Source organism: Salminus brasiliensis, chromosome 18 (assembly GCF_030463535.1).
Source record: "Salminus brasiliensis chromosome 18, fSalBra1.hap2, whole genome shotgun sequence".
Classification (NCBI taxonomy): Eukaryota; Metazoa; Chordata; class Actinopteri; order Characiformes; family Bryconidae; genus Salminus; species Salminus brasiliensis.
The window spans coordinates 16,269,537-16,285,542 of NC_132895.1; the positions used below are offsets into that span (position 1 = coordinate 16,269,537).

The following is a 16,006-nucleotide window of genomic DNA, read 5'->3' on the forward strand; positions in this document are numbered from 1 at the left end:
GACCTAGTGACTCATCAGCATCGGCTTTAGATCCCTGATGCACCAAAAACATCACTATGCCGGCCTCAATGGGAGCAAATTAGACATTTATGATCAGTGGATTCTCTCCACCTAAAAGGCTTTACATCAGTCTGCTTATTAGCTATGCACAAGTATGTCAGCTCAAGCAGTATCTGTATAAAAAAGCACCAGATTTAAACATCTCAGGTTCTCCCATGTACATTAGTGGACTGATTATATCTATAGATATTCTAGGTACTCCTAATGCCTCTGCAGCTCTGATGTTTCCTGCATTTGCTTTACTTGTCCATGTACCTTTTAGCCTTCCATTCTGTTTGACCCCTGTAAAGCAATTTCTTTGAAACCATTTAGTTTGGTTTTGTTCGTTCCCTCCTTGACGAAGGACATGTCCAGTCTTCATCAGTCAAACTGCGCCCCGGCTGCCCTCTCGCCCACACTTTTATCACTCCCTCTCCCTCTCGTTTCCCATCTCCTTGTTCGCCTCAGACGTGCGTCACTTTGCTCTTTTGGCTGACTGATGATATGATTGCTTTTGAATCAGGCTCTGATTATGTTAGGACACTAGGATGCAGGTTTTGGCTTCTGCTCGGGTGCAGTTTATCATTCTGTATTGTTTGTTCTGAACAGGAGAAAAGGCTGAAGGAGAAGGCTGCACGAAGAGAAGCCAACAAGCAGAAAAAAGAGGTGAGTCTGAGCTCAACTTTGAGTGTGTGCTGCATCATATTATTCTCTCTATAGTTAATACTCTTCTAATTCAATTGAGTTAGATGAGTCAGTTTCTATACTGTTTTTCTTTTCATCCTACAATACAATACTTTTGTATTGCCTGTGATTGAGTTTGAGCATTTAGTGCACAAGATGTTATGCAGCCTGTGGTTGAATATAACATACTTTTCGATTAGACATAGGATGCCCTAAAATTGGTGTGAAAGCAGACATTCCATAGACTTATGCATTACTAAGCTAGGAAGGCCATTAGAGCCATTTGCGACTCAGCCTCTTGTTTTTATATTGCTGGGGAAGCCCTAGTGGGCCCAATGTCTCTTGTGGACTTGTGTTTACAACACACAAGTGAATTTTTTACACTTTTTTTTGGTGGCATGGAAGCACTGCACTGGACCTACATAACAATATACACAATAACAATATACACAAATTTAGACTTGCGGCTGAATGCTGCTGCTATTTTTAGTGTGGCGATGTACTTTTGTCTGTTTATATAAATAACATTTGTCATACAATGGTAAAACCACAAACACAATAAAATGACCTAATATTTTATTGTGGTCTGAAGAAGCAGGCGTGTACTAATTGAGGTATGCATTATGCATGACACTAATTGATCCAGTATGAACTTCAGTTGCTTGTTGGCATTACCTTCCTATCTGTAGTGCAAAACTACGTTTTGAATAAATTATATTTTTATTGAACCTTCGCTGTATGTTTTTGGGTGGACCAACTTAAGAAGACTTTATGAAACCTTAGCCTGAGAACTCCTGTGCCTCTGTTGCCCTCAGTCTGTGGCTGTTCAACGGGCAGTCCATAATTTTGTGCTGGCAGCTGTCATGTGTCCTCTTGCTCTTCCCACTTGGGGATAGCTCGGTCCACATCCATATGGAAATGCAGCTGGTCAGTCATTTGTCTTCTGATCAATGCTGAGGTCTGTCCAAGGACGGTTCACTATTCATCACCCCCTAACAGTGATTCCCCCCAGTCCTGGAGCTTGTCTTAGCGCAGCGAGATATCGACTCGCCACATGCTTCCAGCATCAGTTCGCTCTACCAGCCTACCAGCACTCAGCCTGGGAGTCATTATGCCTGGAAATGGAGATGCTAACATTGCACTCGGTAGGGGTGTCAGAATTCATCAGTTCAACCTGATGCATCAATCTGAAGGTCCTGTTTCAATTTTATTGAGTTCAGAATGTAAGAATCAATTATTGATTTTAATGAATTTCAAAAATACTAATGTTTTGGGCTAAAATGAGCTTTTCAGATATATTTACATTTTTTAAAGAAGCTTTGTTTTTTCATTTATTGTCCAGTTTCAGTGTTTCAATGTGTTCACATTTTGTTGAGTTGTACCAAAATACTTTTATAAAGCACTGAATTGTTACCTAAAGCACCATAATCAAAGCTTTATAAGGTTTGGGATTTATGCCAGTGGAACTAGGTCAAGAGCCTCTCACCCAGGACCTTTATGAGGGCTCCTGCATAAAAGGATGGCAGTGTTGTAGGGCAGTTAACATTTCTAAATAGAGCCAGGTGCCCCTGCTGCGCAGTGCTTGTAATGTTACTGTATGACTGCTTAGTGCTGGCATTTTGTAAACAGTCATTTTTGGGAAATGTGTTAGTCTAAATGTGAGTATTATGGTGGCCAGCGGTGATGAACCACCCTAAATGCAGAAGATCCATCTTGAAAAATTGATGTTCACCATTCCATGTTTCAAGTGTCACATGGCTCTGATGATGTTGTAAAATATAAAATGGTTACAGCTTTTGTTCAATTATTCATGCTTGGAGGCTTTAGCCGCTGCTTGCATAGAGCGATTGCTTTTGGACTCGTTCATGTGTGTGTGATGGCATTTATATACACGAGAAATGATGAGACATGGTTCGGGCCTTTACGGAATAGATAATATGAATTTCAAATAGTGGCGAGCTGCAATCGTTTAAGGAAATGATTTCCCCCTACCTCTGCGGAGGGGCTGAAGTGACTGTGCGGATTTGGAGAGGGTGTGATTGATGGGTTATTTAAAGCAGGGAGGGAAGCGATCAATGTGTGAATGAGAATGTGTTGAGTGCCTGGACTGGTGAAAAGGACACCTAGGCCCAGCTAAACTGATGGTGGCAAAGAAAAAAAAAAAAATGTCACTGCCTCCTCACCAGATGCAAACTAATCAGGCATCACTAATAAGGGTGCTGTAATTTGTCTCTTGAACATATTGTGAAGTTGTAAGTCACTTTCATACACCCTTGTTCTTGTCATAATGTCCTTTTTGTTTTCTCTCTCTTCCCATCATCCCCTTCTCTCCTTCTCCCACTCCCGCTCTATTTCTCTGTCCCGCTTTCATTCCCCTCCTCCTTCTCTCGCTCTCTCTCTTTCTCTACCCTCTCGCTCTGTGCATACGTCTCTTGTCCCTGTAAATCATCTAAGGCATGAGAGGGAGCTGGCTTTATTCCGCACACGTGGACACGAGTGTTCAACCCGCAAGTCTGTCAGCAGAATTTCAAATGAATCTCTCACAAAACAAGGTTATGTTACAGCACAGGGACAGCCTCTTATCCCTCTGCTCCAAGTCTGCAATCCCCCACTCGTCACGAAAAATCCTCCACAAAAATCCCTCAGCGAATCCCCCCACAGTGGTTTTATATCCAGCACTTTCACTCTTTTCCCGGTTTAGCTGAGTGTCACAAATATAAGACTAAACACTCATTTTGCTGCAAGTGGATTACATTCACGGTCAAAAAGGAGGACAGTTGCTAGAGTCCATAAATAGAGCAGTCCAAGGCTTAAGTTGGCAACACCAATCTGGGGCAAGTTCCTTGTTAACTTCTAAAATGTTCCTGGCAGTTCTCCAGCAGCTAAGGAGGCTCTTATCACCTTGACTTGTCCTGTATTGCATAAAAAGAGCCAAGGGAGCTTCACCCCCCCCACACACCTTTCTTTCTTTTTTTTTTTTTTAAACAACATGAGTACCCAACAGCGGAAGTACAACAGCAGTCCTTTACTGCATATATTTAAACAGAAAAGCAAAGATTTGTCCAGTGTCTTGTTTCCTCCTCAGCATTACTGTTGCCTACTGGGTGTAATGGTGTGTAATATATTATGTAACTGGGTGGTTAATAAACATGAACAGAAATGTGGTTGTCTAGTGCAGTGGTTCCCAACCCTGATACTAGAAGACCTCTTGGCTCATCACATTTTAAGGTTTTCTGCTCTAACACACCACCTTCAACTGAGGAAGCTGATGATAAGCAGATAAGCTGGATCTGGTGTATTGGGAGCAAGGTGAACACTAAAGTGTGCAGGGCAATGGTGAATAGTCGATGTAAGTGGCTCAGAGAATATACAGTCATTTTGGGTTCCTGCTGTTTCAAACAGGAGAAGAAAGCTGCTGATGGTGATTGTGATGATGATGATGACGAGGATGAAAGTGAAGGCGAAGAAGTGGCGGTGTACTTGGCAGGAGCTGGCGATGAAGAGTTTGACCCCAGCACACTGCCTGACCCCGACAAAGTGCGAGACTCGGAGGATGAAGATGAGGAAAGGTAAAAATGGCTTTAGGCAATAAGCACACATTTTGCTTGTGATCTTACATTGAAGCTAATTGAAGTCTGCCTCTTTGAAAAGCAAGCACGTTATTATTGTTTCTGTGTTGGTATGCATGTCTACAGCAGTGTTAAAGAGCCCATACATTTTCTGGTGGTTTGTTTTATTCTATAATGACTGCTGTTTTATGTAACAGAGTTTATAGGGGGTTTTTGTACACTTTGTTTTTTTATTTACCCTGATTTTGCCCTTCTGAAACAATTTCCTGGTCGGAAGGTGAATTGGAAATGATTATCGCGCAGATAATCTAAAAGTCTGAGAGCACTGTGAGAGTAGCAATGACTTTATCCTAAACCTTCCAACCGATCTCCTATTTTTGACTTAAAGTCTAGTTGAAAAATGAAGAAAAGAGCAAACCTTGCTGTGGAAGCTATGCTTGTAGTACCTCTATAATGTGTGGAATGAGAACTACCAAACAAGGACAGAAAGAGAGAAGGTGAAGCTGGGTAGAGATGTATATAAGTAATATAGTATAATATAAATTATACAGAATTATGTCTGTTTTCCCAGCTAGAACTTCATACATAGGTTGGCTTTGTTATTCTTTTTTTGGTGCTTCTCTGAACATATAAAAGCACTGACAAGGGCTCTCTTTCTCTTCCTCACACACATTCATCCATTCATTCTTTCTCATTCTTCTCCTCACACTCTCGCATTGTCATTCTTTCCCATCTATTCATTTGTTCATTATTTACCTCTCTTCAGCCTTTTTGGTGCTTCTCTGAACATAAAAAAAGCACTGACAAGGGCAGCTAGGTGCACAGTTTCCAGTGCAAAATTATGCTGGTTCATGTGAGATTTGGGGTGTGGGAAATTTTAACATGTGTGCGTTGTTTGGATAGTGACCTGATATTTAAGGATACCTGTGAATACCCACCTGTAAATGTGTGAGATGTGCTCTGATTTTCTAATCTGTTGGGATTTTCAAAATCCTGTAGTTTTTAGTAGTAGAGTAGTAGAGTGTTTTGTCCTTTAAAAGTGTCTCACAAAAATGTTTTTCTAATAATGCTTATTGTCTTTGTGTGAACTGTGTAGACTGGGTAACGTTTTGACATTTTTAGTGTTTCCATACAACCATACAAACCAGATATGTACAAAAAGCAAGCCAAACTTAATTTTCCATGATCTAGATTATTATTTGAGGTTCATCATTTATGAATATATATGTAATGCATATTAAGTCTCTCTTTTTCTGCCTTAAGACATTTGTGTAACATGCTGAGACGTACAGTAAATCAGGGGCATTTAAAATCTCCTGCTATAGTAAACCAAGCCAGAACACCAAATCATAATCCCCTAATTATTCCAAAATGAGAAATTGATTCTCCCAGCACTTAATTACTGCACAGACTCTGCTGCTTCTCCTGCACATATTGGGTCTACAGAGTTTCATTAGGTTTTGCAGCACACTGGCCCTGTGTGTATCAGTCCTGGAGTCCACTGCATAATTGCTTCTCAGAAGGAGTTATTCCCTTATAGAAGTACCAGATTCATTTATTGGCTGGCAGTGTAAAGCATTGATCCCGCGCTGGCAGAGGATAGTCCATAAAATTTGTAATTACATTCAGATTTAAAGTGGGAGATGGAGGAAGAGGTAATGTGGTCTTGCCTGAAGAGAGTACTGTACTGAAGATTTATGCTGCTGTGGTGAATCTCAGCCTGTCTTTCTCTCCACTCGTCTATGTCATGTGTTCCAATTATTGCTACCAACTGTCTACTCATACATTCATACCCTTCCCCTCTCTCTCATATTCATTCATTCCTTCATTCATTCTTTTGTGCTCTCATGCATTCATACACATACACTGTTCATTTTCTACCTCTCCCTCTCTCATTTACTCATCCATTCATTCATTTTTTTTCATGCTCTAGAGCATTCTTACAACCCCCACATTCATCTTTTATCCATTCAGTTATTTTTTGTGCTCTCTTACATTCATGCACCGCTTTACTCTCTCTCATTTTCATTCATTCATATTCATATTTGTGCATTCATTCTTTTTCTGCTCTCATACATTCACATACATACACTGCCCATTTCTCTCACTCTTATTCCATCTCTTAATTCTTTTTTGTGCTTATCTCTGCGCGCTCTCTCTCTCCCTCCCTTACACACATTCATCATCCATTCATTCTTTCTCATTCTTCTTTCTCACACTCTCGCATTGTCATTCCTTCCCATCTATTCATTTGTTCATTATTTACCTCTCTTCAGCTCTCTCACTCTTGCTTTCTCTCGTCTAGCTGTTTCACACTCTCACATTCTTTACATTCATTCACTCACTCCCTTTTTCTTCTTCAGTTCCTCTCCCATTCATTCCACTTCTCTATCTCACTCTCAATTCATTCATTCGTCCTCTCGCACCCCTCTTGCGCTCCTCTGTGGTGTGTATGGGGTAGTGTGGGTCAGGTGATGCTAGCGGCTCGGTGCGGCTCAGACAGCAGCGCTGCGTCTGATTAATGGCTGTGGGCTGGGTGTTTACTGCATGGCTACACTCTGCGAATGCAGGAGAGGCTGGTGCTGCTGTAAATCTGATAGGCGCTTGCGCTCTCTCTCTCTCGCTCTCTCCAGTCCCGCTGTATTCCAGAGCAGCCGCTGCCGGTTTATGACTGGGCCCGGAGCCAGGCCCTGCACTAAAGCCTGCGCTCATTTGTGTGTGCTACCTGTTCTTCCTGCACGCACTACTGCCCTCACACACACCACCTGTCACTGGCTGCATCTGCCTGGCTCCGCTCCACCCCCAACCACCCCCCACTCCCCACCAGCTCTGAAGCACGGCCCCTCCGTGGCTATTTTATCCCCCGTCTGCCTGCATTAGACACATCTTAAGCTATATTGTTTTTAGCTCCGCTGCATCCTTTATGGACAGCCCCATCGATGCCTCTTGTTGCAGAGCCTCGCCAGGGCTTTCTCATCCAAATTCAGCTGTGCGCGAGTGCGCAGTGAGGAACTGGCCAGTGATTTATGAGAGCGAGTGGAAGTCAACAGGCCTTAAAAGGCTAATGATGTGTGCTCACTACAAGCCTGACTGTTAAATAGATCGAATGACATTTAATGCCCTTTCATGCAAAAAGTCTTTGGGCGACAATGAAGCTTTCAAAGTATTAGCTGTCCAGGATGCACCCGAGTGCACTGAGCTAGTTTACATAGCTGTAATATAGGGCAACACCGTTTAGGAACAGACTGTATTAAGTGCAGCACTTGGACACACCGTTATTTACCCTGGCTTTATGCTCATAGTTCATTGTTAACACAAAAAACAAACCAGCCGTGGAGGAACAATTTAGATGAGATGTTTAAATAATTCAGCAGCAGGCCTAGTTGGGCTCATTTAGTGGGATAATCTGAGGAGCAATGCACGAGTGTGCTCATGCATACACATCCCTCATCATACAGGAGCCTGGCAAGCTCTTTAAAGTTGTCAGGAGACTGGAGGGAACGCTGCCCAGAGACACTGTCTGCGAGCAGACTGCTCACATAGCCCTGCGCTTGTGGGTCTGGCTGTAAAAAAAAATAAATAAAAAAGACCTGATTTAAAATTAAGATTTACATGGATTTTTTGGGATAAACTCATGAAAAACCTTTGACCGAATGTTGTTTCATCAAAACCAAAATTGGCTTGCAGTCACACAGCACTGCTAGTGTTAAAATGTCTATCCACCCAAAGGTGATAACCGAGGTGAATGGGACAGCTTTGCTAGACGCTTTAGCCAAGCTAAGGTAGAGCTGCTTTATTACAGAAACCTCTTTAAAAAAAAAAAAAAAAAAAGTTGACCTGTGAAGGACAAATAAAATGGACTTTAAAATGTGATATAAAAGACTTTCTTTTCTGTGCTAAGTACAACCTTAATGCACAAACCCATGTTTTTTCCTTTCAGTTTGGCCACTAGATCAGATATCTTTTTTTATGTTAGTGCTTCAATTAGTCAACCATAATAGTACATTATGTACTTAACTGCTTTTATACATGCATGTCTTTGGACAGCATTCACACTTGTCTCCTGAGCTTGCCAGGTTCATATACCTTTTTGATCTCCTTTCCTATGTTGATGTTTGGAACTGAAGAAATTGTGTAGAATTGAGTCTTTTCAAAGTCAACACCAACATTTCTGGAATTTGTCAGTCCTACCTAAGCCAAAGAACACAAATTCTGTGTGCCATTGTTGTCATTTTTTGTAGAAAAGCACCTGCACATTCACATCGTTTTAATCTGCAAGCTTTCAGTCTGAGACCTTCCTCAAGGTATAGGCATGATTTTTGCATGGATTTGAGTGTAAGGATGCTTTTCTACATGTTAGCCTTGCTCCTTTAGCGCCAGCCTCCGTTAAGTCTTGATACCAGATAAGCAGTGTTATTAGTTTGATTTTCTGTTTTTGCCGGTGATTTCAAATGATGTTTCGAAACAATAGCATGCCTTTCATTTTTGGCTTTTTCAGGTCTCTCCCCATTCAGAAAGATAGAAATCTGTTCTTCCATTACTGGAAGCAACTTCTTGATGTCATTGCCAAGAAATATTACTGCTGAGTGGACTGTCTAGGCTATAAAGACTTTCTGAAAGGACCTCTGTGTCAATTTTAACCCTTTGTACTTTTCCACTTTTAAAACAGTGCTCCAGCGCTGACTGGAAGAAAGAGGACCCATAGAAGCAGCAGCAGCGATGATGAAGATGACGATGATGATGATGAGCAGTGGGGAACAGGAAGGAAAAAGGCCAGGCAGCACACCTCAGCAGCAGAGCCTCTGGACACTGGCCTCTCTCTGGCTGAGGACGAAGAACTGGTGCTGCATTTGCTGGGCAACCAGAGCTAGTTCTACAGGACCTTGTGACCACAGCCTGGGCCCACCCCCCCCGTTCTTGTACTCCTCCCATAGTGGACTCTAGTTGCAGAGCAGTCACATCAGTCTTCATACATGCTGTGGTTTTCTGTTTTGTTTTGGTTTTTTTGTCGAATAAAACTTGATATTCTGGATGTTGAATGTTTTTCACTTAACTTTGCCACTTGACTTTGTTCAGACAGGTCTAATTGGATTTTGCCGGCCTGTTTCTGCCCTGAAATCTGTCTTCATCTCTGCAGATGAAGTCAGGAATTCTCATCTGGCCCTGTACCAGGTGGCTTAAAAGCATCTGTTTTTCACACTAAGATGCAAAGAAACTTTCTTTGCTGGTGCCAGTCTTCATACCAAAACACATGCAGCTCTCAGCTTCCCTCTGTATCCTATTTTAATTTAACTACTGACAATCTTTTCTTGTGTGCCATTCAAATCTGCGTCCAATCACAATACCGTTCTGCTTAGCATGCATGCAGTTTCTTTCCCCGTTCCCCTTCCTGAGACTGAAGTAGAGGGGAGAGGCGCTGCGATTGGCTTCTGTTGTTCTCCAGTCAGAGCACAAAGGCCGTGTGCTGAAGTATTTGGTTATCTGCATTCAGCCAGCTCATCTCTGGAGAGGGCTTGCTTTGGCTCTACATGAAAAACCTTGACTCTCCGCCATGGCTTAGCATGTGTGCGACTTTGAAGTCTTCTTAGTGGCGGCCTCAGAATTGTTGCCTTGAAGGACTTCCATGACTGTTTTCTCGTTGGTTGATCTTTGTGATCCCATCTTCTCGTATAAAACACTGCACCACTATTCTTGTACGAGGGGCCGATTTCCACTCGTGTTCGCGCTGTGCGTGTGGGACCTTTCCGTAAACAGCGGCCGACGGTTTTGTAAAATCACATTGACTTCCTTTGTAATTTTTGCAACCCAATCGGTAAGCAGTTTAATCTCTGTGTTGGAGAAGTGAATTGTTTCCTGGCCAGTGGGGGTCTGATGTATGTTTATCCTCACGCTCCTCTTTTCACGAGCACAGCTGCGAGTCAGAGCTGCGGACAGGGCTGGCAAACACGTAGATGAATTGTGTTTGTGTACAAGGGGGCTGGAGTGACTCTTTTGTGTTTTGGCTTTGTGGGTGCACAGTCATCCATCACAGATGTGAGTTTATTAGGAGCCCCTGCATCCTGCCTGGAGAGCTATTTCCCTCACCGCTGTTTCTCTGCTTCAATAACTATTTCGGCACAGAAGGGCGTGGAAAGGTTCCATTCTGCGCCCAGGCCATTTCTGAATAACAATATGCACCAAGCACAATGGGAAGACACAATCATTAGGGCTAATGCTCAAATTGCAGCCCCTCTCTCTCTCAAATGGAAAAGGGAATGCTTTCTGCATTTAAATGCTGGCCTCCCAAGACGAAGGGTGTGTTTTCATTTCATTCCAATTACCATTTTGAGGAAGTGGGTGCTGGTAAACCTGGAACTCGTGCATGCGCATGTTTGGTTCGTGCAAAGCCATTCTAGACAGGATTGGATTGGACTTGGCACGGGACAAATCATTTATGAATGAGTGCATTGACATGGGTAATTACAGTCTATGGATCCACAGCAGACCCCCCCCCCCCCCAGTAGGTGATGGGCCGGGGTGTCACAGTCCAGCGGGCCCGCAGGGATTGTTTTACATTCAGATCCCCTCTTCCAGCGACTCCGTGGAAGGCTGTGAGAGTAGTTCCTAATACCATGTACTACTTTGGGGTATTAATGAAGTGGCCTATGGGACCTTTTTATCCCATCCTCCTGCCTGAGCTTTGTCTATTGTTTTTTGCGGGTGTGTATCTAGAGACATTGTCATGAATTGAATTGTAAAGGGGGCTGGTGTTCCCTTGTTTGCTTAATACTTATTAGTGGTCTTACAAAGTGCACACAAGCTTTACCTCCCAAACAGTGTCATCACAACATAGCACTTGTGAATAGAAACCAGTTTAAATGCCCAAATTACTGCAGGGTATAATCACCATTGTTTAGTGTCCTGTCTAGGTCTGTTGGTTTAAATGTTTGGTCATTTCGTAGGGGACAGGACACAGCTGGCACAAGACTAGCTGGCCAAGTTTAGGGGCAACAGACTGGTGCTAAGGGAGGCAGTGTCACTACACAGCATGTAACTCATGCCCAGTCATGGCACCACCAGAATCTGTGGGTATAACAGCAAGTGACGAATAAGAAGTGCTTATAGCTCTGTATTTGTGTCATAAGTACACTATATGCCCAAATGTAGTAGATTCAGTAACTTTAAGGCACACTCATTGCTCACACTGGTGTTAGAATGTGTCATTTTACCATAGAAAACCAGTAGTCGCAAAATGGGACACTCTCTAGCAGTCCTTACATGAGCCAAAGCTCTCCATGCCCGATGCCAAGCACAAGCTTGAGGGGTGTAATGCCCTGTAGTACTGGACTGTTGAGCAGTGTAACTGTTTTTCCTGGAGAGATGGAGCTCCATCCAGCCTCTTCAGAATATGTTCCAAACACATTGATCTCTTCACAAAAAGGTTTCAACATCTAATGTTAAGCCTTTACAGGAGAGTCTGTATAGGTATAGTTTTGTGCAAATGTTTGGGCATCTCTGCTAATAGTATAATATATAAATGTTTTCACATGAACTTCATGTTCTGATGTTTAGCAGCTGTTTTTTATAATCTGTTATTATACAAGGATGAGATTAAACCTAAAAATGGATACAAAAATGACTTGTTCTTACAATAAAACATACTGTATATAAGCCTCATCCTGCTACAAGTGAGGCAGCGTTTTAATATAGAAGAAATCCAGGCCAGCATAATTGCCAGGTTTAAAATCCGAGAGCTTGTGGGGCTGTGTTAGAGATGTGTGGAGAAGAAAAAGCCTAACACTACAGGAGCTCTGTGGACAATAGTAATGACTGCATGCAAAGCATTTTTTAAGGTTTGTTTAAACAATTCTCAAATAACCTGAAAACTATGAAAGTGGGACAAAGCTCAAGAAGGTGGTTATCAAGGCTAAGAAGGTGATCTGCAAAAGCTTGGGCTGGAGAAAAAAGGGTGCATAATTTCATGAAAAGAACACCTCTCCAACTGTTAAGCATGAGGGAGGATTGATTATGCTTTGGGCTTGCGTTGCAGCCTGTGGCACAGGAAGTATTTCACTGGTAGAGGGATAAATGGATTCAATTAAATACCAGCAAATTCTGGAATCAAACATCACGTTGTCTGTAAAAAAAAGGTGAAGATGAAAAGATGATAATGGCCATAAACAGATCTCAAGCTTCACAGTGAATCTTACTAGGTGCAAGCTAAAGGGTTTGCAATGCCCCTGAATTAAACATCATATAGTGTGTTTACTGTACAATACAGGGTTCCCTAACTTTTGCTTTAGGTTCCTTTTATAGGGCATGAAATTCTTTCTTGAAATATTAAAGAATTGTGTCATCTTTAGCTGTTCCTTCTGGTAATCAGACATTTTGACCAGGGGTGCCCAAAATTATGTGTAACACTGTGTATATATACATAAAAAATAAATAAATAAATAAAATAATTAAAAAAAAAATATATATATATATTATACATTAGTTCTCCTGAATCCCTGTAAAAATGAACTAATGGGGTTGCTGTTAATAGGATTTATTGCCTTGACATTTCGTCCAGATCGTCAGATCGTGCATGCTGTTGAGTGATGGGGCAACACGCCATCCGCACTCAACGCTTTCAGCGCTGGACAGCAGCGACTCTAACGCCTCCTCATAGACAAATTACGTGCAGCCTTATGATTTTCTCTCTGGTTGGTTTAATTGAACACAGTCTCTCAGCATGCAGAAGAGAGCTACAGGATTTCTGGGGCTGCTCGGCGCGCACTGCCAGCCTCTCGTTTTCACTCTGTGACAAATTGTGAACGGGCTGCTGAAGACGCGTCCGGAGGTGCAGCTGCTGGTGGATCACTGTAACCCTGTCTGAGCTGTGATTATTATTTGGATCTGCTGGATCGGAGGCTTTCGGAGGAGCTTATACGTCAGTGATCTGGTGGCGTGGAGTGGGCTGAAGTCTGAGAGATTTTGTAAACCACCCTGTGTGTGTGGATTTGCCTGTTAGCTCGGACGCTGCTGGGACCGGCTACAGTTATCAGGTAAGATCATAATAATAATATTTTAAACAGCTTATATATATTTGTATTTTAGTAGTACAACCCGTGGTTTTTAATTATATTGGGGCTGAATCGAGTGATAGTTTGCTGCATGTTCTCACTTCCAGGACGTTCATTTTTTTCATGCTTGCTTCATTCTTAAGCAGTCCTGAGGGATTCGCTGCGTAAAGACGCCACCAAAGCCACCCAAGGGTCTTCTCTGGAGAAGCGCGATCTACTGAAAACCAGTCTGGGATTCTGAAGAGTTGATCTCTCACCCAAAGCCTCAGAGAGGGACCCCCCCCCCCCCTGCTTTCAAAACCATGCCCTTCAGCCCTCTAGCCATGAGCTTCGGGGCAGCAGAGAGAGGGGCTTTCGGTAAGGGGCTCGACTGCAACGCCACATGCGCCGAGAAAGTTGAGCAGCTCCCGCCGCCTTTCTCCTCCACTTCTGCGCTCACTTTGCTGGGCGTCGTGATCGTGGCGATCGTGGCGTTGTCTCTGACCACACACCACTGCCACAAAGGCAAGATGAAGAGAAGGAAGATCGAGAGAGCGCAGGAGGAATACGAGCGGGACCAGCGCAGCCCCGTCCCGGCCAGGGCGAAGCCTGATTTGGGGCGTTGCACCATCATCCGTCCGGCTCCCAGAGACGCTGAGCCCCGGTCAGCTTCCTCGGTCAAGCAAAGTGCCACTCCTGATGATCCATCCACCACTTTACCCCCAGCTGCTGAGGATGTGAAGGGCGTGGAGGAAGCGGTCCTCGAGGCTGTTGCTGTGTCATGATAACCTACGTGGGACTTGTAAATATGCAGAAAATACACCAATAATTACCAACCAATACCTACCAATGCCATTCCGTATTAGCAGTAGGAACCCTGGAAATCTATCTACAGTACTTTGCTCTGGTTTCTTCTCCAGAAAGAGGTTACACGTTGACGTACAACCTCCTCCAATGTAGGCTAGAATAAGTCCCGTCCCTCCTTTTTCTGTACATACTGGCCCTCCTGCATCATCAGCGGACTGTGATGGATGGTGACAAAGCCGGACAGGACATCTGCAGGACATCAGGAGGGTTTCATCAAACTGGACGTGGTGCGCTGTCCAAGGTGCTGATCACTAACTTCCCTCTTCTGTAGTGTTTTATATGGAGAAGAGTGTCCTAATATTGTTCTTATATGAAACAAACCAGACTCCTAAAGCCAGCACTGTATAAAACACAGCAGTTAATGTATTTTTGCCTGCACTACTTTCCATATCCTGGTCTAAAAAAAGCTGCTGTCAAGTGAGTGATCAAACGATGGAGTTTTGTTTTGTCACTGTTTATTCACTCGTTAATTAGTCATGAAGTTCTTTATGAAGTTACTGTAGTCAGGCTACCACGGCAGTCATGTCAAATGTGCATAACCAGGAGTCCATGATCGTACATAGCACATTTGTGTATAAAGCCTTGAAGGCCCACCTAAGAGTTCAGTGAGAAAAGAAAGGGGAAGGTTTTCCTGTTTATTTATTATATAGCCCTCAGAATATTTTATAGTGTATTATTTGAGGCATACTGTAGTTGCAAAGTATCAAATAAAGAATATTAAACTATGTTGTCCAAGCTCTGTCTTTTTGCTTAGAAGTGTCTTCAGGTGTTTGGGGATCTGTCTGTCTGTCTGTTTGCCATTCTACCTACCTATCTACCTACCTATCTATCTACCTACCTATCTATTTACCTACCTATCTATCTACCTACCTACCTATCTACCTACCTACCTATCTATCTATCTACCTATCTACCTACCTACCTATCTATCTATCTATCTATCTATCTATCTATCTATCTACCTACCTACCTATCTATCTACCTATCTATTTACCTACCTATCTATCTACCTACCTACCTACCTATCTACCTACCTACCTACCTATCTATCTATCTATCTATCTATCTATCTATCTATCTATCTATCTACCTACCTACCTACCTATCTACCTACCTACCTATCTATCTACCTATCTAACTACCTGCCTATCTATTTACCTACCTACCTATCTATCTATCTAACTACCTACCTATCTACCTATCTACCTACTTATCTACCTACATATCTGCCTATCTATCTATCTATCTATCTATCTATATGTAACATATCTCAATATTTTGTGTGAATACTCTTCATGTCTCTAATTATGCTCTCAGCCTGAATAATCTATCCTGAATGCCACTTTTTGTCAGCTCTGATGATTGGTATATACACAGTTAAATGTAAAGGTTTGGGTTACCATGGCAAAATGACAAACCTTTCTTTTAAAAAGACATAGTGCACACAGTGACAGTTAATAAACTAATACTACATAAAAATACAATCTTTTCTATATATCATAATGCACAGTCAATCTGCCTTTCATAGCATTAAAAAGAAATCAAATCAATCAGTTTGGTCTGTGTAAAAGTTTGACAATGCAAGTGTTGCAATGGTTCTGATTTATTTGGTTAAGATCTCGGACCATTATTAACAAATCAGACATGAGGCATGTCACTAACTGTAGGTACAAACTGTCAGCTGAATCAGATTTCCAAGATTTATACATTAACTGATTATTCCAACCTTGTATTAACACTCCTTAAACATGGGCTCCTCTAAGCAGATGTGTAAAGATGAAAGTAACAAGGCAGGGAAAGGCAGTAGAGGGCTATTTTAAAATT

At 42.5% G+C, this 16,006-nt stretch overlaps 2 protein-coding genes across 3 annotated transcripts in view; both read left to right on the forward strand.

Annotated features, from left to right (window-relative positions):
• ddx10 (DEAD (Asp-Glu-Ala-Asp) box polypeptide 10) overlaps positions 1 to 9,318 on the forward strand; it is a 29,383-nt gene extending 20,065 nt beyond the window's left edge. Inside the window, exons 16-18 of the mRNA XM_072661710.1 lie at positions 649 to 705; positions 4,126 to 4,292; positions 8,962 to 9,318. Of these exons, the coding sequence (XP_072517811.1) occupies positions 649 to 705; positions 4,126 to 4,292; positions 8,962 to 9,163 (426 nt within the window). The 3' untranslated portion in view covers positions 9,164 to 9,318. The remainder of the gene's footprint in view (positions 1 to 648; positions 706 to 4,125; positions 4,293 to 8,961) is intronic.
• A 3,563-nt stretch (positions 9,319 to 12,881) lies between these two features.
• LOC140539501 (uncharacterized protein C11orf87-like) lies at positions 12,882 to 14,870 on the forward strand. Of its 2 annotated transcripts, none has more exons than XM_072662220.1 (2): positions 12,882 to 13,318; positions 13,480 to 14,870. In XM_072662220.1, exon 2 carries the CDS (start codon positions 13,639 to 13,641, stop codon positions 14,098 to 14,100), a length of 462 nt encoding a protein of 153 aa, XP_072518321.1. In that variant the 5' UTR covers positions 12,882 to 13,318; positions 13,480 to 13,638; the 3' UTR covers positions 14,101 to 14,870. The 2 variants fall into 2 exon arrangements, with proteins under 2 accessions (XP_072518321.1, XP_072518322.1); XM_072662221.1 differs by having other exon boundaries at positions 13,483 to 14,870.
• The last annotated feature ends 1,136 nt before the right edge of the window (positions 14,871 to 16,006 follow it).